Source organism: Dreissena polymorpha, chromosome 3 (assembly GCF_020536995.1).
Source record: "Dreissena polymorpha isolate Duluth1 chromosome 3, UMN_Dpol_1.0, whole genome shotgun sequence".
NCBI classification, from domain to species: Eukaryota; Metazoa; Mollusca; class Bivalvia; order Myida; family Dreissenidae; genus Dreissena; species Dreissena polymorpha.
In genome coordinates, this window is record NC_068357.1 from 36,413,566 (window position 1) to 36,437,540 (window position 23,975).

At 33.9% G+C, this 23,975-nt stretch overlaps 1 protein-coding gene across 2 annotated transcripts; it reads left to right on the forward strand.

Moving 5' to 3' along the window:
- The first annotated feature begins 507 nt into the window (after window positions 1-507).
- Window positions 508-18,431, forward strand: LOC127873714 (ornithine decarboxylase-like). Of its 2 annotated transcripts, none has more exons than XM_052417671.1 (10): window positions 508-666; window positions 6,281-6,440; window positions 6,980-7,076; window positions 8,327-8,403; window positions 11,345-11,517; window positions 11,831-12,134; window positions 12,477-12,648; window positions 15,687-15,799; window positions 16,433-16,647; window positions 17,113-18,431. In XM_052417671.1, exons 2-10 carry the CDS (start codon window positions 6,342-6,344, stop codon window positions 17,249-17,251), a joined length of 1,389 nt encoding a protein of 462 aa, XP_052273631.1. In that variant the 5' UTR covers window positions 508-666; window positions 6,281-6,341; the 3' UTR covers window positions 17,252-18,431. The 2 variants fall into 2 exon arrangements, with proteins under 2 accessions (XP_052273631.1, XP_052273632.1); XM_052417672.1 differs by having other exon boundaries at window positions 12,489-12,648.
- Window positions 18,432-23,975: the final 5,544 nt, after the last annotated feature.

Consider the following 23,975-nt stretch of genomic DNA (forward strand, 5'->3'; position numbering starts at 1 on the left):
ATTGGGCAAACAACCAAATGTAAGAGTTATACATTGAAATCTATTGGATTGATTGAAAGTAAACATAGTGAGAATTTTCTGGCTTTGTGCACTTTATCTTTTTATATATTACGATAGACATTCATTTTTGCCTTTTGCATTCACAATAAACAGCATAAATAAATTATACAGACTTGTGTGTTTCATAATATTATTTGAAGAATTATTCAAGCTATTTTCAACACGATATTATATGTTTTGAACCATTAATGGTGGTTGTTATTTTTCGCAATCCTTTCGTCTGCCCTGTAAGTTAAAATATTATGTATATTAACAAAAATGCGGTAGCTGTCAGCTTAAAGTGACTTATAGTCATCAATGCATCAACAAGACACACTACGGTTAAATATCTCTGTCATCTGTGCAAGTCAGTGTTTATCAAATCAAAAAACATTTCCACGAACATAAGATATAGCGAATATAGTACTTTATGATTAATAATTGGTCAATCCCATGTCGTTTCGGGTATTCTATTTCCACAAACACTGTTATCTTGAGCTATAAATTGTATCAAGTCGTCGACGAGTCTTACCATTTGCAAGTTTGTCTTCGTTCGACAGTATACTAAGTATTGGTGGTTTTCCGCGTGTGATTCGTTCATCTCATTTGTTTTGAAGCCAATGACAGGTAAGAGCCATTTTGACGTTGTATGTAAATGTTTATAAACGTTGATTTAATTCATTTATTAATTTGAGAATCGCTTTCTTTTTAAATAATTTGTTGATTTGTTAAACGTAACGGATAACTTTTTTTTCTTGCGTATGTATTAATATTTTTTCCATAATAATATTGCTATACTTTTATCGGTTCAGTGAATCGTTATGACTCTTTGAAATATATTTTATCAACGTGGAGACCTCGCCCGGATGACGTTTAGGGTGGATTGTGTCAATATCAATGTCGCCAGTATATATCAAGACCTTACTTGGGATTACATATTGTTTGAGTGCTGACTTGGCATGGTTATCAATATTAAATTAGGCAAATGTGTTTCTCATAAACTATTATAACTATGTTAGTATACAAGTTAGACAAAGCTACATTATGTAGAGGCCATTATGGTAGCAGCTCCGTTATAACTATTTAGTACTCAAGATCAGGCATTTACACATTCTGCGAAGGTAATATCTCAATGAAGGTGTTGCTCAGTGAGTGATGAAATTCTTTTAAACGTGTCTCGCGTGAGTATACGTATTGCTGTTAAATTGTTAAAACTTAATGTAAACACAAATACACTAATTATCGTATACATGTATGGTCCTATGGTGTTTAGTGCGTTTTGCACCCATTTGTGCATGTTGAACATGTTTCGCATTTAAAGGGAACTTTTCGCAGATTGTGTCATGTATTGAAGTTTGTCATAAAATGTTTTATATTGATACATTTAAAACATTGGATATAAAAAGCTCAAGTAAAAACAAGAAAAAAATTAAAGAAAGAAAAAAACTAACCCTCAAAATGGGCTGGAACCACTTACCCGTGGAGTAAAGTCTAAGACTTATACCATTCGGTCATCCGTGCTTATACGATGAGTGATATGTTTTATACTTGCTATAAGCAATCCTCGTAGTGTCGCAAAATAACGATACCAACAAATCTCTCTAAATTATTCAATCGTTTCGCGTTGCAACGCAATATAATTTTCAGGTTTTTAAATCGTCAAAAGATGCATATATTGGATATTTTAGAGCATGGTAAATGTTTAGTATTACTGTTTTCTCACAAATATCATAACTGCCATGAAAATTTGCTAATCTGAAACAATTTCTTTTGTCAAGTTACCAAAATGTGAAAGGTCCTTTGAAGTCAAACACCTTTACTGCTAGTACAGTTAAATGATTTACAAATTGAATGATGGCAGTTGGATTATTGGTGGTTTGGGTTCGACATTTAAGTGTTGAATTCTGAGGACAAAAGTGGCGTGTGTGGCATAAGTGTCCCGCAGACGATGTTAATTATGTTTATCTGCTTGGTTTAAACTGGAATGTAAGTGACCCAAGTTCACGGACTAGTTATGTTTTATTAATATTTATCATCACAAAGTTAGTGGAAGTATAAATATGTTAAATACTATACATTTCATGTATTTATATGAAATAATACAATAAAATATCTCTTTAACACGTCCGTACACACACACACACACGCACGCGCGCACGCAAACCCGCACTCAAACATGCACGCACGCAAGCACGCACGCAGCGCACGCACACACGCAAACACACACATACACGTATATGAATAGTTACGGAACATGTTTACGCTGCATATGAGAATTCATGTGCCGCTGAAATCCAATGCGCCGTGTCATCATCAATCAGTAAACGAGGCAGCAATAAGGCCGACATTTTATTCAAAATATGTGTAACTGTTAGTATTGTAAGTAGAGCGTAAGAAAGACTTTCTGGCCTTTTCAGATATTTCAAACATGATACTTTGCACATTTTCAACAGATTCAGCTCTTATGGAGATTTTCACTATCGAATACCATTATTTGTATAATGTCGACCTTCGAAAACGGTCGAGTCACTTGGACTATCCACACAATTTTAACATTAATAATTGTGTAGCGGTCATCCCGTCCCAAGCATAGTATGTATGCCGCACATTGCTCTGAACATTCTGACGTCGCCATTTTATTAAAAACGAGAACACTTTATTACATTTCCAATTAAAGTATGTACTATGATCTGACGTACCCAATGACGGTATTCTTTACAAATGATTGAAACGATATCCCCGAGCATGATAAAGTAATTTAGAAACTTATGTAGCATCATTAAATGTGCAAAAAATGATTGCATCCCATAAAATAGACACGTTGTTGCCTTAGAAATGGTTTGAAACAGAATAGTATTGTATGTGGAAAAATAAAATATGTGTCCAGCACACATACTTCTACACCTTGCATTAAGCTACCCTCATAGTCTTGAGGAATATGATCTTGTTATGGCCTGCGATGGTAATTAGACGTTAATAAAAACGTATCAGTACAATACGAGTACTGCGCAATTTAAGAATACCTCGCGCACAAATAAGACAGCAAGGCTATCAACATTAAGGCTAAGTTTTGAAGAATACGTGTTGACACAATCCTGAAAATCATCAAGATAAATATTGTTGTCCTTATATTTTTAGGCAAACATTTACATCAACAACCACACAAAATAAAGTGACAGTGATTTTATATTTGAGATACATTTGATTACTGGAATTGAATATCGAAACGGGCGAATGCTAATTGCAAACCGAGGTAAAAGTTCTTCACGGCGTATACAAATTAAACAATAAGAACCTTTAAAATATAGATATGCGGCTCTTTTTAGATTACAATGATTATCAATACAAGTCGGGCTAACTGCAATGCAAATACATATAAAGATAAACAAAGATTGATTATAACACTTAGTCCACATTAAATGTAGTCGAAGTACTAAGAAAATGTGAACAATCCTGACATACGATTTTAATAACTGTATTAGTACATTTAATAAACCTTATTCGATTTGGTTAATAAGAATAATACAATAAAGAAAAGCATTAATTATAACCGCAATGTTTCTCGTTAATAAGTACTAAGTACACGAGTTAAATGTAGACGAACAAACAAAACTGTGTAAACTTAAAAAAATTGGAAGACCGTTGGCGTCCAAATATTTGAAACATGTATTGATTGATGCTTCGCGAAACAAAATATTTTTTCGCAAATCGCCTATGAAACAACCGACTTATGGACTGATACAAATAAATCTGGCCCATTCGTATTGCGTTCAACATCACATGCCACATCAACAGCAAGTTAAAAATGTAGTTAAAATTGTAGTCTCTTCAAACCAGCCCGTTTATTAGTGTTCAACGTAATTTAGGTATGCTGTTTCAACCGGTCCCACCTCGTTTTTGTTCATTCACGTGATATTCATCCGGCTCATGATGAATATTAGTTGAAAAGCTCTTGTTAGAGAAACAGTTATCTGTTATTCTTTTTGTAGAAAAAGTGAATACATGGATATTGCCGAGATGGAGAAAATCTATCCAATGATGATTGTTAATTGATTTCAACACATTCAACCAAAAAAAATGACTAAATAAGCCTAACTTGTTTCATTACTATACGTTTCCTTTTCATGCAAATCATAATGAACAGAAACACGATTATTTGTTTTTAATCGATATACTGTGAGCATGGATTTTTGAAAAAAAAAATGTTGTTCCATTTGTTTTTCTACATTAAAGCGCTCCGAATATGACTATTGGTTTCCAAATCAACATACGAATTCGACCCAACTTTACAGCACAGTGCCAATCCTATGTAACTATGCAACTCCAGCCAAAATATGTCGTCACTGCTTATTGTATTTTCAAAACCCGCCACAAATGCATATCTTTGTTTTGTTAAAACTATCCAATAAACACATTAAATCAACCCTGTATTAATCCATTATAAGTTTAACACAATGATCTCTATCTATAAATGATTGTTAATTACTTACTTAAAAAACGCGTTGTAATCCTTTCGACCAACAACAAGCCACCTTTGAATGATGATACGTATAAATATAAATGTTAACGCTCTTTTTCTATATCGATATTGAATAGTGCGGAAGGCTGGTGGGACTTTTAGTAACTGAATTGAGTTTTTGTCATGAATAAATAAGTTACCACTTGAACACTATGTCCTTATTGAAAAGTATCACTGGACCTAGTTTTGTCATGGATAAATCAGTTACCACTTGAACACTATGCCCTTATTGAAAAGTATAACTGAGCTTACTTTTGCCATGAATAAATAAGTTACCATTTGAACACTGTGCCCTTATTGAAAAGTACGGAAGGCTGGTTTTGCCGTTATTACCTCAGTTGACATTATCCACGTTCAGGTATAAACAGAAGTTGTATCACGGTTGTGGTAATTGTTAATGAATTTTCTTTTAATGTATGCAGTATGTTCGATCTGTGCATTAACGTAGAAAGATCAAAACACATCGACTGGGTATCAAATAAAATTTACGGTCACTACTTCATTAGTTAACGATAGTCTACCGAGCACTGGCCTGTTCTCAAATTCATATCTATGGCGAATATTCGAGCAGCCGGGATGAATTTGGCCTCTTTTGTCTAAACTAAATGTGTCCCGTGAAGACGAAGACGGACCTAGTCAATAAACAATAAAATGCACTCACTGATAACGATAACTGCAGAATAAATCCGAAGTAATTCCCTGGGGTAGATAAAAAAAAAAAGCAATTCTTGTATTGTACCAACTGTACAAAAGTTATGTTAAGTTTGTAAGCGATAATTTTTAAAATGAAATTTAAAAAATAGTAACAATATTTTCAGTTATGTTGTCTTTTTGCATGTAAAAAGTTATTTAAAAACAATATCCCGTACAACAAAAGACTCGATAAGGTTTTAAAATAATAAAAAGGACAGCCACGTTAATAGTCTACTTAGAATGAACCACCCTATCTAAATCCAGATAGACCCTAAATTACCGGATGTTTCTTTCCATTCATACAATGATCTGTTTTATTATTGTTCTGATCGCAATAGGGAAAACATGACTATCGGTAGTCAAGAAGAATAATGGAAATCTTGAAAGCATTTTAACTGCCCGTAAATATATACTTCACAGATATTTTCAAGATGTTTATAAATATAATCCGTTTGTTTGTATTTCTTGTATGTGTAATTATTTTTAACAAATCTAACATGTATAGCTAGTTCTCACTAAAAGAAATAAGTACAACTGGGTGGTAATGACTTTCTTTATAATGCCACAGTGATATATTAAGCAGTAATTAGGTATAATACATGTACATTTTATTAGTTGTGGAGGGCGTGTTTAGTTTGATTTTTTATCATTAATATAATAGACGTGTAATTCTATAATAAATATTTTAGAAAGTGGCATCTCTTTGCAATTCTTTAACTGGCATACTGCATTCAACTGGTCTCTTGATCATTATTGTTCAATAGTGTATATATCAGCAGCTGGGCTGGCCTTGAAAATGCATTTGTGTTATATATAAAGGGTAAATCTATAGTTTTGAAACCGCACGTATGGGTCCATGATGTAATACATTATGATTTGGCTCATAAGTCTATGTTTTTACAAGCCATGCCATTATTGCTCGCAATTGTATGGGCGTAATACCCATTTGATATGTCTTCGCCGTATATTTCTCTGAAATTGTTATAATAAAAATATATACATATTTTTAATTCTTTCTTTTCATTTCAGAGTGTTTAAATAACCACTTTCTTTGTTGTACACACTTCCTGTAAACTGAAAATAAGAAATAATGAAGCATTATGTTGGAGACAATGTCGTCGATATTCATCAGACTGACAATTCAATTCAGTCAGTCATTGGAAAATATGTTACTCTCACAAAACTAGAGGTAAGTCATCTCCACTGATCTAAAGTTTAATTTAGTTTATATATTACACAAGATATATATACCTTAAAATCTGTCACACAGGTAGACCAGTCAGTGTCAACTTAGAGAGCTTTAGACCTCGTCTTTTTATATTGTGTTTACAGTTTACGGATGTTCCCAACAGAGCAGTCTAACAGAGAGTCACGTTTTTACTTTCGTAATTACTTAACAGAGTGTCTATAAGTATTTTGTAATGGCACAAACATGAAATTAAATGATGTGTGGTCAGTCAGTCCTTTCTAAGAGCACGTAAATGTTATGTAATGATAATAATAAAGTGAAAGCTAACAGCACTAAAGACTTTTGGAATTTCATTCCATATTACGGACCGAAGCGTAAAGCTTAATGTGTTACTGTTCTCCAGTGACAATCCAAAATTTGTTTCAAATGTAAGGCCTTCTATAATTAAGATACGAAACTAGGTGTCATATTAACTTTAAGTGTAGTACTTCTATTTCATTACTTACGTTCTCATTTCTCATGGTTGTTATATTCCCCAGGGTCGTGACGAGTCCCTCATCGTCTGTAATATTGGCGACGTCGTCTACAAGTTCAACAACTGGTTGAGGAAGATTCCACGCGTCAAGCCGTTCTATGGTGAGTTCACGTGGTATGTGCCTGTACTGGCTTGCTTAGCATTATGTCAATTTATCTGAATAACCAAACAGAGCAAACGGGTTTCTTACACATAAATAACCAAACAGAGCAAGTGTGTGTCTTACACATGAATTGGTTGAGTTTTAATGAGATTGCCTTCTTTTCACTCGTACTTTTGTTCGCAGCTCCTTTAATATTATCTGATTTAATGAAAGCGCTTTTAAATTCTACATCAACTGGAGTTTTAGTATTGACAGATTGTACATCTTATGAATTGTAAGTGATTGTAAACCCTTCTTTAAGAAAACCTGAACTCTGAAATATTTTAACACCATATATTGTTACATAATTATTTCGCGGACAAATTTATTGTTACTTATAAGTTGGCGATTAATTTGGCAATGAAGAGTATACTATATTTATCTATATATATATATATATATATATATATATATATATATATATATATATATATATATATATATATATATATATATATATTTAATCTTTTAGTTTGGGGATGGGGATTTCAAAGTATGTTTGCGTTTGCTTCATTCTACATCGTAGCTAGGCGCACACGCCGAAGTCTGCAATGGGAATATGTATGTCTGTTTGTATGTCTATGTATCTGGTTGTTCACACATATGTTTCTCCCTATATATAAAATAATCGACTGTGAACGAGTTTCTAGTAATAGATCCCGGGAAAAGGAAATGACGTTGTTGTGAAATATAATTATCTCCCTTTAAACATAAAAATACTCATAATTTAACTGTCTTCTTGATCCAATGTATTTCCGCCGTGTTTCTAACATAGTGTTTGGGTATTTATGAATCCTGCCCAAATACAACTATGGTTTCATGTTTGTAAATAAATGTTCATGTAACTGTCCCTTCTGTGTATGTAAATTGTTCCAACGTTTGAGATGTGTTGCGGTGTTAGGGTGGGATATATAACTGCAAATGAACCATCTTTGAGTTTGGGGATTGGGATTTCATAGTATGTTTGCTTTATTCTGCATCGTAGCTAGGCGCACACGCCGAAGTCTCCAATGGGAATATGTATGTCTGTTTGTATGTCTGTGTATCTGGTTGTTCACACATGTGTCTCTCTCTCTCTCTCTCTCTTCTCTCTCTCTCTCTCTCTCTCTCTCTCTCTCTCTCTCTCTCTATATATATATATATATATATATATATATATATATATATATATATAGTATACTCTTCATTGCCAACTTAACTGTATTTTAGCGGTCAAATGCAACGATGACTGCGTAGTTCTGAAAATTCTTGCTGATCTGGGAGCGAACTTCGACTGTGCAAGCAGGGTATGCCCTATATGTCGATATATCATAAGTTTACGATTTTGTTTACATAAAGTACGAGGCTCTCGCGATGACGTCACACGCATGCACTCCGAGTATTGTGTTTCATTAACATTGATACGATTGAAAATATAAAACAAATACCACAGAAATAAGGAAATAACAGGTATAAATTCATTTCGAAATCTTACTTCAACTGAAATAATAAAATTTTGATCCATATTCCATACCTTTTATTGGTCATCTCCTTTAAATTTCCACATAAATTGCAAAGTGAAGCATACGACTGCACTCGTGAAAACACAACACTTTTATGTTTTCCAAAAAATACGTTAACTTTCTCCCGATTTTCGGGAAATGGTACATTAAATCATCGTATATTCTATCATAAGAACTGCGCGCGCACATCACGTCGGGGGATAATAATTACATGCATGCTAACTGGGAATACCCCGTCCCGATTGAACGTTTATATGATCAAATCTTTTAAAAGTGACATATATGCCGAAATGTAGTTGATAATTAAAACAAATGGCGGACGACTGTGTTTATGAAACTCTTTAGCACTTTTATGTGCCCATTTTGAAGAATGACCAAGAACAGAAACGTGTTGAATTGTAAAAAGAAGTTCTACAAAAGTGAAATTATTGTTTAAGTTAATATAAAATATGTCAAGTGAATCAAGTTTAGTTGGCCTAATGCGTTTTGCAATCGAGTACTCTCATTTTCGGTGTCACGGCGTGTTAATGGACATATTTGACATGGATTTAACGGGAATTAATCGTTGAAGGTTAATCGGTTACTGTTGCATTGTTTTCATTAATTAAATAGTTATGTAAATCGTGTTCTTAATATATCAATTATTGGTCACTGGTGGAAACCAAATCCATATTTACTAGATTTTTGGCTGAAAAACCAAACAACAATATTCAACTTTGTGTACGAAATAATTCTGAAAATCAATTATGAAACTAGCTTAAAGGGGCCTTTTCACAGATTTTGATATGAATTGAAGGTTGTCATTGAATGCGTTATATTTATTTATGTAAACATTAGATCTAGAAAGCTCAAGTCAAAACTCAAGAATAAATTAAAAGAAAGGAAAACAAGTTACCATCAACAGGGCTCGAACCACTGACCTCTAGTGTTCTGGAGTAAAAATCTACCACTTAGACCACTCCTCAATCCGTGCTCATACAATGTAGGGTGTATTTTATACTTTATATAAGCAATCCTCGTTGTTTCACAGAATATTACGACAACAACAGAACTCTCCAAATTATTCAATCGTTTCGCGTTGCAAAGCTATATAATTTTCAGGTTTTTACATCGTCAAAAGATGCATATAATGGCTATTTTAGAGCATGGTAAATGTTCAGTAGTACTGTTTCCCCACAAATATCATAACTAAAACGAAAATTTGCGGATCTGAAACAACTGCTTGCTTATAATTTTGTCAATTTACCAAAACGTTAAAAGGTCCGTTTTGTTAAATTGATATTGCAAAACAGTTATAAGCTTGCTTTGTTACTTAGTATACGTGTATTTTATTTTGATTTTGTATACTCTTCATTAAGACAAGTCATTATATTTATTGTTTAATTCCTTTTGGCAGATGAAGTACGTAACTCACAAAATAGTGCTTATTGGCAACAACGCCGCAATTTGTTAAATAAGTCACTGTAGTTCCATTGAAACCATGTTCACGGTTAAGTAGGTCGCTTTTGTTTAAATTAACTATCGGTTTTCCTTGTTAGTTGTGATAAACCACAACATAAACAAGACTATTGCCAAGCAATAAAAGTCCCCTACCGGTGAAACTCCACCATTTTCAGCAATATTTCTAGTATATTTGTAGTCATAGCAACCATAATTCTTGACGTTGGAACAAAATGAAATGAAGCGCATAATCTCCATATTGCCATCTATCCATATTTTAAGTTTCATGAAAAAATATGAAGAACTTTTAAAGTTATCGTAGGGTCCCCCATTTTCAGCAATATTTTTAGTCTATTTGTTGCCATAGCAACCAGAATTCTTGACGTAGGAACACAATGAAATGACGTGCATTATCTACATATTGCCATCTGTCCATGTTTTAAGTTTCATTAAAAAATATGAAGAACTTTTAAAGTTATCGCAGGATCCAGAAAAGTGTGACAGACAGACTCACAGACACACAGAGCGCAAACCATAAGTCCCCTCCGGTATCACCGGTAGGGGACTAAAAAGAATACAAATAAATTTTGCTTGTTATATATCATGTCTGAATTAAAAATATAACTTTAATTATGTGTTCGTTTATTTTTGTGTTGTTACCATTGCAATATTCTTATCCATTAAAAGATTTAATCTAACTATAACTTTGGTATTGCCAAAATGAGTATTAGCATTAATTGAAATAAAATTTCTAAGACGCGCAGTAACACGTAAAGTACTCCTTGTTCATTGTTCTTAGATCTTATTGCTTTTACTATAAATACAAAAAAAATGTTTGCTTTGCTGGTGTTTGATTGTAAATTTGTTGAAGTTTTTGTTGCTCATTAAACATGAATAAAAATGAATATACTTCGATAAGCATATCATTTTATGGTCAAAGTGACGTCACTATTTTTGCGCGGACTCAATTTCCGCAAACTTAGTAAAAAATTAGGATGTTAATTATTTATGTGATTTCCGTGGAAAGTTTAATTTTTGTAAACTTTGAACCAAATGATGGGATAAATAGCATACCATGTTGGTTATGATTACACCGAAGTTTATTCTATTAATTCCTGTCTTCTAAGCCTTTATATAGTAATCTAAACGAACGATTTTGGTCAAGGTGCAATAAACTTCGTAATCTTTAAGGGCGTGTGACGGCTGTTTCTTTTGACAGGAAAATTGTTGCAGCTTTATTTTATTCATTTGGTATTCTTTCTCTCTCCTCCCTCTGTGTTCACAGGCTGAGATTCAGAAGGTCCTGTCTATGGGTGTGTGTCCGTCGCGCATCATCTATGCACACCCTTGCAAGCAGTCTTCCATGATTCGCTTTGCTGCTGAGAACAACGTCGAAATGATGACTTTCGACAATGAGTCCGAATTGCATAAACTGAAAAGTCTCTTCCCTACTGCCAAGTAAGGTTGCGCGAATGAAATAAGTGCTTTATAGAAACGATATTCCTCACTTGTGTCTGAAGTAGCAGGTGGCTTTTGAAATATATAGAGGGATTCATGATTTATCTTCGAAATATTTAAAAACCAAAAACATTATTCCATTTGCAACCCAATATTTCTTACTGTGTGCTAAAAAGTTCACAGGCTAGGGGGCATATTAATAAGATACACTTTTCAGTACGAGCTCTAACTGAGGTATATTTGCCTCTAAGAAACTAAAGAAGTAACTGAACTAATCCTTGAATTTATTACAAGCCTAAAGATGCATTTTTAGACTGGTTCTTCGCATCCTGCCATCCAGCAACTTCAAAGTCCTGTGCGATCTGGGCATAAAGTTCGGTGTGAACCCGGTTAATGCAATCCATCTCTTGCGCGCTGCCAAGAGCCTCAACCTAGACGTCATGGGCGTCAGTTTTCACGTTGGTAGCGGATGCCAGGACCCGGAAGCGTTTGCAGAAGCCATTCAACAGGCCCGCATGGTGTTCGATCAGGGACGCGACATCGGGTTCAACATGACGCTGCTCGACATCGGTGGCGGCTTTCCAGGCCACGCCAGAGCGCCCGTTTCCTTTGATGATGTGAATCTTATTCAACAATTTGAAAATCATTTGTTTCACGATGAAACGTCTTTGTTAATTACCTGTATTGTCTTTATCGTTGGATTTGTATACGATGTAACGGTATGGGCAAACAGCGGCATTAGTTATTTTGTTTCGTATGCAAAAAAGCCAGATTTTTTTTTAACTTGGCAAATAATATTTAAATATATTGATTATATAATAATATTTGGCTTAGTTTAAATAAACACCCTTTCTTTTGCAATACAAACAATGTCATTCACATAGTTATCGTGCAACAAAATGTGATTTATATTTTATATATATTCATAAATAGAAACTAAAATACTAACAGTAAAACAGTATTGTTTTCAGATATCTCAGGTTGTGAACATGGCTTTGGACAAGCATTTCCCAGCTGAGGAAAGCGTGGAAGTGATTGCAGAACCAGGCCGCTACATGGTAGCTTCGGCTTTCACGCTCGCCGTCAACGTCATTTCCAAGCGAATAGAGGCCCGTGGCCAGCATGGCGAAAGTTTGTGCTCTTCATAATAACTTTTTGCATGACACGAATACATGTTCTTTTATAGGTTTGTTTAGAAATGTGATGCATTTTGTAACAACAGTGACGTAGGGGTATTTTCGACGATTGCGCATTTTCCGGTGTAAACATGCATACCGCGCATTCTCGACGGAAGTCACGTGTTGTTTACATTTGTTTTACATAGCTCCATCAACGATGACCTTATTTACCATTGCATTGCTATACTGACGGTAAATTAACATTCTTTTGTTCAAATACGGTGCTTTTCATGCCTTTCAACTAATCCCTAATTATCATCATTAATTAACAGTTTTACTTTATTTAACAACAACTTCAATTTTTGACATGTTATCTGCTTCACTCGTCATACATACCATAGTAGTCACGTGATATTCATTTGGACCTGTACTATACTGTTCAACATAAAAAACGCGTAATTAGTTATGCGAGTCTTTACATCATTGTAAATGAAGATATTTAATCAATAAGGAAACTATATTTGGCAATTACAAATACAGTTTTAAATATATTTTGTAGCATAAGGGTCCTTCTAGAGGCCCTTAAAAGAAGTATGACCCTGAGGATTTTACAGAAGTCCACCAAGCTGTGATAGAAGATTGGATTCCAGTGAAAAGAGCTGCAAAGATGTTTGAATTTCCTATAACCACTTTGAAAGATCTGTTTAGGGGCTGGGTTGACATTGCCATCTTTAGATCTGGGCCGCACACTTTGTTAACGCAAGATCAAGAGGCATTTTAGCTAGATATGTGTAAACAATGGCTGAAGAAGGCTACGGCTACTCACGCCAGCAGGAAACCATCAGTTTGGCGTCTAAATACGCCGTACACTTAGGAAAAAAACAGACAGCGCAACAATAAGGATTTGACTCAGGTGTTATGGCTTCATGTCCAGATGGCCAAATTTGGAGTTGAGCAAGCCTAGAAGTTTTGAACTATCACTATCAATGTCCGTAAATCCGAATTCTATCAACAATTAATTCAAAGACCTGACCAACATAATAACTAAATATGACTTGTCAAGTTAACATGAATTTATGTTCAATTTTCACGAGAAAGGACTGAATGTTGAACATAAACCATTAAAAATTGTTTCTGGACAATTATTGGACAATTATGCAAAGCCCAGGCAGTTACATCTGGAAAACCAAAAAAATGTTACTTTGTTTGGATGTTTTAGTGGTGTCGGACACCAAATACCACCTTATTTGGTATTTTCTATAAGCGTATGTTGGAGTCCCTTTAAGCAGAAACTACCCCTGGAGCAGAAGGCACAGTCACTGAAAGTGGATGGTCAAATTATGTTTTATTTCCTTTACATGCAAAGTCATTTATTGAAGTATTTGCCAGCTAGAGACAGTGGTTATGTTCTGATATTATATGATGGCCACAAGAGTCACGTATCTTTGTCGTTGATTGAATAGGCAAAAAAAGAACACATACTTTTTGTTTTGCCCCTCAATGTAGTCATCTGTTACAGGCCTTAGATGTCAGTTACTATGAGTCCCTAGAACAAGCCTGGAATTCTGCCTGCCATAGACATATAAGAGAAAGGAGTGGCAATGCCATCACGAGGTATGAAGTATGTGCGCTTACTTGCAGAGTATACACAAGTACCCTGGCTGCATCAAATATCCAGGCAGCTGTCAGAAGTCGGGTGTAATTCCCTTAAATCCAAATGTGATAAGTCTGTTAGATCTGGTTAAAAGTCAGATTAATAATTTTTTCGGACAAAAGGTGGTTTAATTCTAAAAACTGTTCAACAGAAAATGTCAAGTTATACCCATAGTAAATTTCCAGGAGGCAGAGCTTTAACAAAATCGCCAGTTGTTGGCGCAATAAAGTTTCACTTGAAGGCACAGGGCAACCTTTTCGGCTGCACACAGTATCACCGGCCTTCAGGTGAAACGAAAGAGCAGCCCCCAGTTGAAGAGGTCGTCAGCTCCGACTCAGATGACTTGGACATTTCAAAGTCTGACAAATGCATTATTTGCGAGCTTTTCTATCCCTCTTGCACTGACACAAAGCTTTCATGCATTAACATCGTCAATTGGGGATGTTGTGATTTGTGTCAAAGATGGGTTCATTTGACATCTTGTACGCAAATCAAAGTACTAAGGCGGGCTTTCTTTTGCCCAAAGTGCCCTTCTGAAGATTAATGTAATAGACAGCTGACATAAATAAAATTGTAAATACGTTCTTAAATCTGTTAATTTATGTTAAAACTAGTTAAACAAGGTTTAAATATGTTCATTATTTAATTGGACCTTACCCATTATCTTTGTTGAAGAATATCGAACTGTTTACTATTAGCAAAACACAACCGTCGAAAATATCCCACCCGATACATGTAAGCAGAACACAACCGGTAAGTGTCGGACATTTTTCGCTATTTTGAACGCGTAGACAACTTTTCCGATTGAATTTTTTTATCATGTTCTATATAAGTCAAATGTGTTTATTGAAATATACATGCGTTTATTATTTATTTGAATCATGTATGTTGCCGTTTGTTGAAAAATATTTGCAACGTCGAAAATACTCAGACCAGGGTATGAGTTGAACCAAGTTGAACAAGTTTTAACTTGCAAAATGATTCTAAAACAAGTTTTGGTCTAATTATATTTCCATGTTCGTTATACGATTAATGTTTATGACATATTTGTACATTTAAATTATCAGTGCTTTTGATTGTAGATTGGCAGGGACAAGGTATATTGGGGTCATTATGTAGGTCAATCTGTTTTCTGATTTAAATGTTAAAAGTTTTGAGCAACTAAGTTTCTCTTTCACAAGTGATCTCTTAAAGATTGTTTTCCTTATTATGAAGTTTAGGTGTATAAAACAAGGTTCTTTCCAAATATCCACACAAAACAGATCTGTGACGCTCAACATAGATGTGGGGATGCAGTAATCGTAAAGCTTGTTACAAGTTAGTCCGTAGTTTATCTGCATGATAGTGTATTGGATAGATATCTTTTCAAGTGGCATAAGTTTGTGTATTCTCCTCAGAAGGGGAAATAACTGATCCCGTAGTGATGTATTACGTCAGCGATGGGATCTACGGCTCTTTTAACTGTCTTCAAAATGACCACGCGGCTGAGGTGAAAATAAAGCCAGTCAAGGTACGGATTTTTTATATTCTCCTTCGTATTTGATTTGCAGCATTCAAGTAAATAAAATTCGCTGTTGTGTCTTAAAAAAATATATTTGTTATGTGTCAGCTGTACATACCTGCAGTTCATCTGTTAATTTTAACATCTGCACATGCACAACGAACATTTAACTACATTAATAAATTTATAATTAAGTCACATGTTTTTGTTGTAGTTAGTAATTGAAAGTCATTTAGAAAAGTCCCCTTAGTTTAAAAACTATTGGTAATATTTCGCACCGCATAAATAAAGTTTCGAACAAAGATACGTTTCTCTGTCTTCCCTTACTTCATATGGATGGCAATTATGTTTTATTGAAGAAGGCATGATTGTCATTTTCAACTTATACAGTTATTTAATTCACGCTTGTGGTTAAAACAAAGCTCCCCCTGCAATATGGTTCTTTTTGGTAAAATGCATATACTTGACAATGCATTTTGACATATTGTTCTTTTGTTCTGAATATACCATGTTCTTTCTCACGGGCAGTACGTGGGTGCTCTCTGGAATACAATCATATCCGGTATATTAACGTTCAACATAGTTAATACATACTTAATTAAATTGTACTAACGGTATCGTCCGTTTATTCTTTCCTCGAAGTACGTAGATGTCAGTGACATGACCTTCGAGAGCAGCATGTGGGGGCCAACGTGTGCAGGAGAGGACTGCATCCTGACGAACGTGCAGCTCCCCATGCTTGAGGTCAATGAATGGTTCTACGTTGAGAACATGGGGGCGTACACGATCGCTGCTGCGTCCACCTTCAACGGCATGCAGAACCCCAGATGTGTCTATTACTGCGTTGCTGACGTTTGGTGGGTTGTCTGAGTTAATTAATTTTCATGACATATTTTGTTCTGAGTATTGTCGATTCTAAACTTATTACTTTTATATTTTATTTGAGCATTTAGTTCTGTGTATATGTGATTAAACGAGCATTAGAAGATGATAGCTTAATTTCTAAGTAATATATATCGGAATATTACATAATACATTTGGATTATTTTTATATAAATTAAGCTTTTAATGTATTTTATTATAAAAATAAGAAAGTTAGCTTATCATTTCTCAGCTGGGTTGGGACATTCAGTAAGGAGAATTCAATGTACAGTATAAGACCTCTAAACCAAATTCTTTCTGAACCAGAACAATCAACAAACTCAACAAATGGTCTGGACCCGTTTTAATTAACGAACAATAACATATTTTAAATCTAAACAAAACGGATATGATTTGTAGGTATAAGAAAAATCTACAAATATCTTATAACTGTTTACCAGGTTTGACGTCTACCCAGAGAAAGTTAACAATGGCGCCTTAGCATGCATCCCATATCTGCGAAAGGGCCAGTCTCTGCAGGACACCTTCGAGACGGCCTCTAAGCTGTCAAGTGAGAACAACATAATTTTTGACGAGTGAAACCACACAACATTCTTCGTCACAACTGCAAATGGATTGAACAACACACCGAAAAAAATGACCTGATACTGTTTTTCTGATGTGTGCGTTTTCCGCTTGCAACGTTTTGAAATTTAAACATGTTATTTTGACAATTTGTGTTTTATCAGAAACCTGTTTTAAGAAAAGAGGATAATTTTGGGGGAGGGCTAATGTTTATGCTTTGTATTTTCTTTCCTGCTAATCTGCGATTCTATACAAAAAAGAGTACACTAAGAAGAAATTCAATTAAAACATATTTCTGAACATTATGCCTCTGTTTTTATATTTTTACCATGGCTTATTCTTTATTTAGGTTGTATTTGTTTAAGCACTTGCACTAAAGATAGCATTACGTTATTTCTGAACCCTATCAGTATTTATTTATGACTAAGCTTTATATGTGTTAACAAAGAGTGGCTTAATTGTGTGTCAACATATTGAAGACCAGCGTTCTGCTCATTTTGTATTTGCCCACGAAATTTATGAACACACATGTTTTAAAAGCTACATTAACGCTGTGGTTGTCATCGCTGCTAATATTATGTTTGAAAAACACACTTTTATTTATTAAACTGAACTTTATTGTTATTCAGGGTCATGTATTTTAGAAGTGAAAAAGTTTTATAATTTACTAAGTTTTTGTAGTATATGGTATTACGCAAAAATACATGAAATTTCAAATTTAGGTCGAAATATTCATAATTTAAACCGTTCGAAATATATTCAATGTTACCACATGTTTCCATAATGATTATTAACTTACCTCTTAGATTTTGCGCTCTGTAAGATGAGTAGTGTCGTTCTTATTTTATGCAAGAATGTTAAAAAGACGTATAAAATCATTTACAAAAGACACCATAGTTTTGTATTATCTTGCCTATTTATGCATATCCGCAATGTTTTGATTTTCAGAAGTAAGCATTATGTTTGCTTTAAATGCTATAATTCGGCTAGTGTAAAAGATGCAGGTCTTTATGATTGTATTGAAATTAATGCTATCTTCGCTGAACTATATTTTATTGTATGCAGATTTAGCAAAGTGTGGAATTAGATACGTCTGCTATTTCAGAGGTTAGACGAAAACACAGACGGCAAAATTTTACAAATAGAATGGATACAATAGAGTAAAGATCTTTCCGAAATATATCATTGCCTCGTTTCTTGTTTTGAATGTCTTCATTTGAAATTTAAGTCGCATAGTGTCGGTAATTAAAAGACCAATTCTTGTATCGATTACCGACCATTTAAACAAGGATACATACAGTTGGTCAGCATTTACGATGAATTGTTTTCATACTAAGAAACGTAAGGATGCTGATTAAGTCAACTGACATTAATTACTTTATGTCCGTTGACTGTTTGTTTGCCATGCAAATTAAAATTGTTCGATTTGATGAAATTATGAAGAAACTACTTGAGAGGAATGTTGTATACTTATAATGGGCGCTGTGTATGCACGACCCCTTTTATTGACTCGAGTAAAACGTCATTAAAAGTTTACTCAATAAAATCATACTTTTGTAATTATTAAATTAAAAAGGTACAAAATATATATCCATGAGGCTTGCTATATTCGCGGACAAAACTGATTATTATAATAAGGGTAATGGGGGACTTATGCAAGACCGTACCAGATGTTACATGTCAGGTCACTGTTACTTAAGTATGAACAACAGTCTGTAATACCTTCAACATCTTTATAAGGCATGAGCATGAAACTTGGTGCTCCCATTTTTAATCTGTAATTCCCTTATTTTTTCTACCCATCCGTCTGCCTGTCCGTCCGATAAAAAAAGAGAAATAACGTGTAAATTTCATAAACGCATATGTAACTTTCACATGATATTATAGTGAGAAAGTATATAATATTTAAGAAAGAAAATATTGTTTCTAAAATAGTTATTTGTTACTTTGCTATGGATGAATTTGTATACGCACAAACAGTGTGCAAAACAATATGCATTGAAAATCAAATCCATAATTAGCCTGACAAAACACACACGCTGGGATTACAGTACCATATTACTTGTATTACCTATTACTTGTATTTATTGTTTGGTAAATTTTATGGTTGATGATACTGTCAAAATCGACAAAAATTTAAGTAATTGATTTATTTTTTATTTTTAAAACAAAAAAGGGACGTTTAGGTCAATGATGAGTATGTTTAATGAAATGGCATATAACTAATTATAGAAATTATGATTTTGAAATTTTAGTGACAAAAATGATGTCCCTTTTCAGTTGTGTAAATGGTACAGTTCATACTTCTGTAAGGACGATAGCAGATGAGAAGCATCGTGAGTGTCAGCATGTTTGTGACTTCCATTCTGCACAAATTGGATTCATAATTATAGCTTCTGAAGATTTCAGAAAACATGTAAATTAGCAGACAATACAACCTCAACTTAAGTTCAATACATGCATTTTCATATATGTACACATTGATTAATATCATTGAGTCCTGTAACGCACAAAGTAGGTATCTGAAAAAAAATGTAAAATATCAAGTGATAAATTTAATTTAAGTACCATTAGTAAAATATTTAAAATAAAATCTTAGCACAAAATAATTTATACACGCGACATGCTCATCGAGTCCTTTTAAATAATTGATATAATAATTAGCTAGAGTTCCATGAAGGCGCCTTTTGTTGTATCACTGGCTGCTGTCGGTATCCATTGAGATCAGACTTCAACGAAGAACAAAACAAAAGTGTACCTATTTTAATTAACAATTATTTCGTGCAAAATCGCGATTTTAATGTGTTTTAATACGTGAAACTTGTACATGTACTGTATCAATGTGTCAGGCGTAAAAGCGGATAATACTTAACTCGCTAAGATACTCTGTAGATTTGAGTTAAACTTAGCGTTGATGTCGAAGTCGATTCGCACGAATTTTAAACTAATTTGAAATGTATATGCACAATAGTCAATGGAAAGCACTAACATCTATCAGTCAGAAAAGTAAACATAGCGGTATATGTGGAATAACGTGATTCTTTATGTATTTCATAGTTAATTCATTTTGTAAACATTCACATTTGGCAAGATTGGAAATACCAGTTGCTTAAAATATAATATTTTATTTGAAAAGTAAACATACGACAACATACGCAATCAATACAAAAATGGCGGCAAATTCAAGTAAACGTGAAAAATGAGCCATATTTTTTTTCGGATCACAGTATTATTTTTATAAACTTAATGAGCGAAGATTGGAGTTTGTGAATGGATTGAGCCACCATGCCCATCAAGGGACAAGTTGACAGGTTTACACATGGCAACATTATAAATAATTATTAGTAAATATCACAAACGTGTTTAATTGCACATCAATATAAATATTATATTATATGTACAGGAGGTTTTTTCTGAATGATAATAGTACTAACATAGGTACAAAATATTCGGACATCGAATACGTTAGTGCTGCAAGCACACATTTAAGGCAAGAGAATGTTGCACAACCATTTAAGCTAACCAATGCATTCTGACCTTTCACTGACATTTTAAAAGTGTTTTCAGTTTCATAGATTTAGCCATTGTACATGTACACGTTTTGTTGGTTCCGTAAATAATAGAAAAAGTAATAGTTTCATCCTAGCTAAAAGATCTTTACAAAACATTAATTTGTATGCATACAAGAAAGTATACTTTGTTCTCAAATGGTGCGTGTTTCCTTCGCTAATCTAACTATATAAACACAACTGTTTAAAAGAAAAAATGCATTACTATATATCTCATACTACTGGTAATGTATATACAGCATGATATTCTACATGATCAGATTTTTTTTTAAATCAAAATCTGCATACTAATGGATTTTTCTTTATTTGCTACATTTAAGAAAATGAAAAACAGTCACATATAAGATTCTAGTATGTAATTGTTGAATGAGTATAAGACAGTGCTTTCTACATAGTTTCAATGTTAAAATTAAGCATGAAACATTTCAATTATTTTTTTACGACAATTCAAAATAGCAAAAAAGTAATGTTAGCAACACATGATCAAACTTTATGAGTCGAGTAGGCGGCTGTAGGAACAAAAACCTTAACATATTGGCAGAGGTGTCGTAAAAGTTATAGACACCGAATCACATGCAATTGCTGGAGCTATCACAGTGACACTGGGCACCAGCTTAATTAAGTGAAGTCACTGTCAGGTGTGTAGGAAACTTTTTTATTATCTGTTTTTAAATGCTGATAAACGTTATCCTCCCGTTTTTCCTTTTTTATCAAGTCACCTGAGCTAGACGTGTTTATGGTGAGGTTTTTTGATAACCAATTGTCCGTGGTGCGTCGACTGTCGTGTTTCGTCGACTTATTACATTGGAAACATTCTAGAGGCAAAATGTGTTTCCCAATCATAATAAAACTTGGTTGGAGCATTTGTCCCAATTATATCTCGGACGAGTTTACCAATGGTAAGGTTTGGTAAAGACTTGGTCACAGTGTAAACTTGCTTGTGCACAATATATCGCTACATTCTACATTGTATTAAATATATAATCAACACCCGCTGACTTACTTCTCATTAGTTTTTATATTGCATATGTAACTTCATTAACACCAATAGGCTGGTCTAACTCTGGAAACACAACATTATCATCACTAAAATTACAGCTGGAAAAAATTGCTTTGCCACGGTATTATTGCAATTAAAAGTACTGTTGCTAAGGGTTTCAAAACATAATTTAAATCTTCCAATGAAATGTTATAACTGCTTAGATTATTCTTTGAATTTCCAAAAAGCGCGTGTGTTTTTTTCGTAAGTTTTTAATATCAGACATTTTTGTACGGTATGTACATCCCTTCTTTTTCCGTATTAAATCTTTCTATAGTTTCTTATAATGACAAAGCCTTGCTCTACAAGCATCTTATTTATTCAAATTAAAGCACTTTAAGACATCAATATATAAACGACGGGCAGACTCACAATCACTATGGAACCAGTCAGCATTAGTTTAACTATCGTATTCTTCGTACATATGTACTTCGGTTTATTACTAAACGTATATGTATGTGAAAATAATGGGTCCGCTACACTGCGGATAGTATCAGTAAACTCATTTATGGCAGTATTTACTGACAATCTATTCAAATAATCAATATTATGTGCAATATGATTAACATAGGTAATTTGGGGTAGCTATGATTTCTGTTCGAGATCGATCTTTCAGGGAACTGTCCCATTTGTATTTTACATCAGTAAATTTCTCGTATTTGGGTTTAAAGTTATTACAACAAAGAGACATGTGTAACCTGGCATGATTGCGCCATTAAATTCTCCTATTTTAAAATCAACAATACATTAGAAATTTCGTTCACTAGCTTAGACGTAATCAATCGTGGATGTCCCGTAATGGCCATAAAATGTATGTTTACTACTGTCACGTATTCTACCATTAACAATACGTATACATGTTTACTAACACAAATCAAGCAGTACATTATCAATCGAGGCCCTAAGAGAGACTTGATCAGGGCAATAATCTATATCATCGTAAAAAGTATTCATAAGGTCATATGCAATATAATCACGTTTGTTGCCTACTCTACTGTTTAGATCCCCAGTTAAAGTCTCTATAACGCTCAAAATCTACGAAAATTTCGTTAAGTATTTCGTAAAATAAAGTTAACAACTTAACAATCAGTGTTCCTTATATCAATAGCCACAATTTCAACGCTAGATGTGGTATGATTACATAGATTTTTGTAGACACAAAATGCTCGTTTTTATTTATTTGTGACCACAATTAATTCCATTTTAATTTCCCGCGAATATATCTATTCATACGACATACGAACACCATGTTAGTGAATAGATATCGTTGCGGGAAATTAAAATGAAAAACAACGAGCATTTTGTATCTACAAACATCTATAATACCAGACCACATCTGGCGTTGAAACTTCGGAAATTGCCATAAGGAACACTGATTTTAAATTGGTTAAGTTTATTTAACGAAATATTGTACGAAATTTTCTTTAATTTTGAGTACAAATGTTACTTTAAAAATACTTTACCCGATTCAGAAAAGTATGATTTATCATTTTCTAGATATTTAAAAAGGTCATTATTAAACGTATTATGCATTTGCGAATCTTCACCCCAAATATAGGCTGCATATAAATAAATATTTTCATCTAAGTTAATAAAACTCACGATCTAATTTAAGCCAAATTATAGTATTATAGTGATTGCGTACAACAGTTATTCAATCCTTTAAATGTTCCCTAAAATAGACAACAACTCCACCGCTAGATCTACGTGCATTACGGTGTTGAGTTTTTCTATAAAAATTGTAAGATATAAAACCATTAAGAGAAATAACGCTTGACTTGTTATTCCAAGTTTCGTACATTAAATAGATGTCATGAGAAGTAATTAAATTAACATCGTGCCCCTACGCGCGCTGCGGCACCCCATCTTATACATGTGTATAGAGGCAGTCGTAAGCAAGGTACGCACACTTCGCTTGCCGCCTCGCGTCTTTAATCTTGGGAACCAGCTTCCGCCTCTTCTGGATCAAATCCTGTGGAAACTGCTCAAACACCCTGAAAACAGCTCCATCGAGGTCTTTCCACCGCTTTCGGACCATTTCCCTTTCTTTGACGTACGAAAACTTCACCACAATGTTCCTTACCTTCACCGCAGTCGGTGCGCCAGGGGAACGATGCACACGTTCAAACCT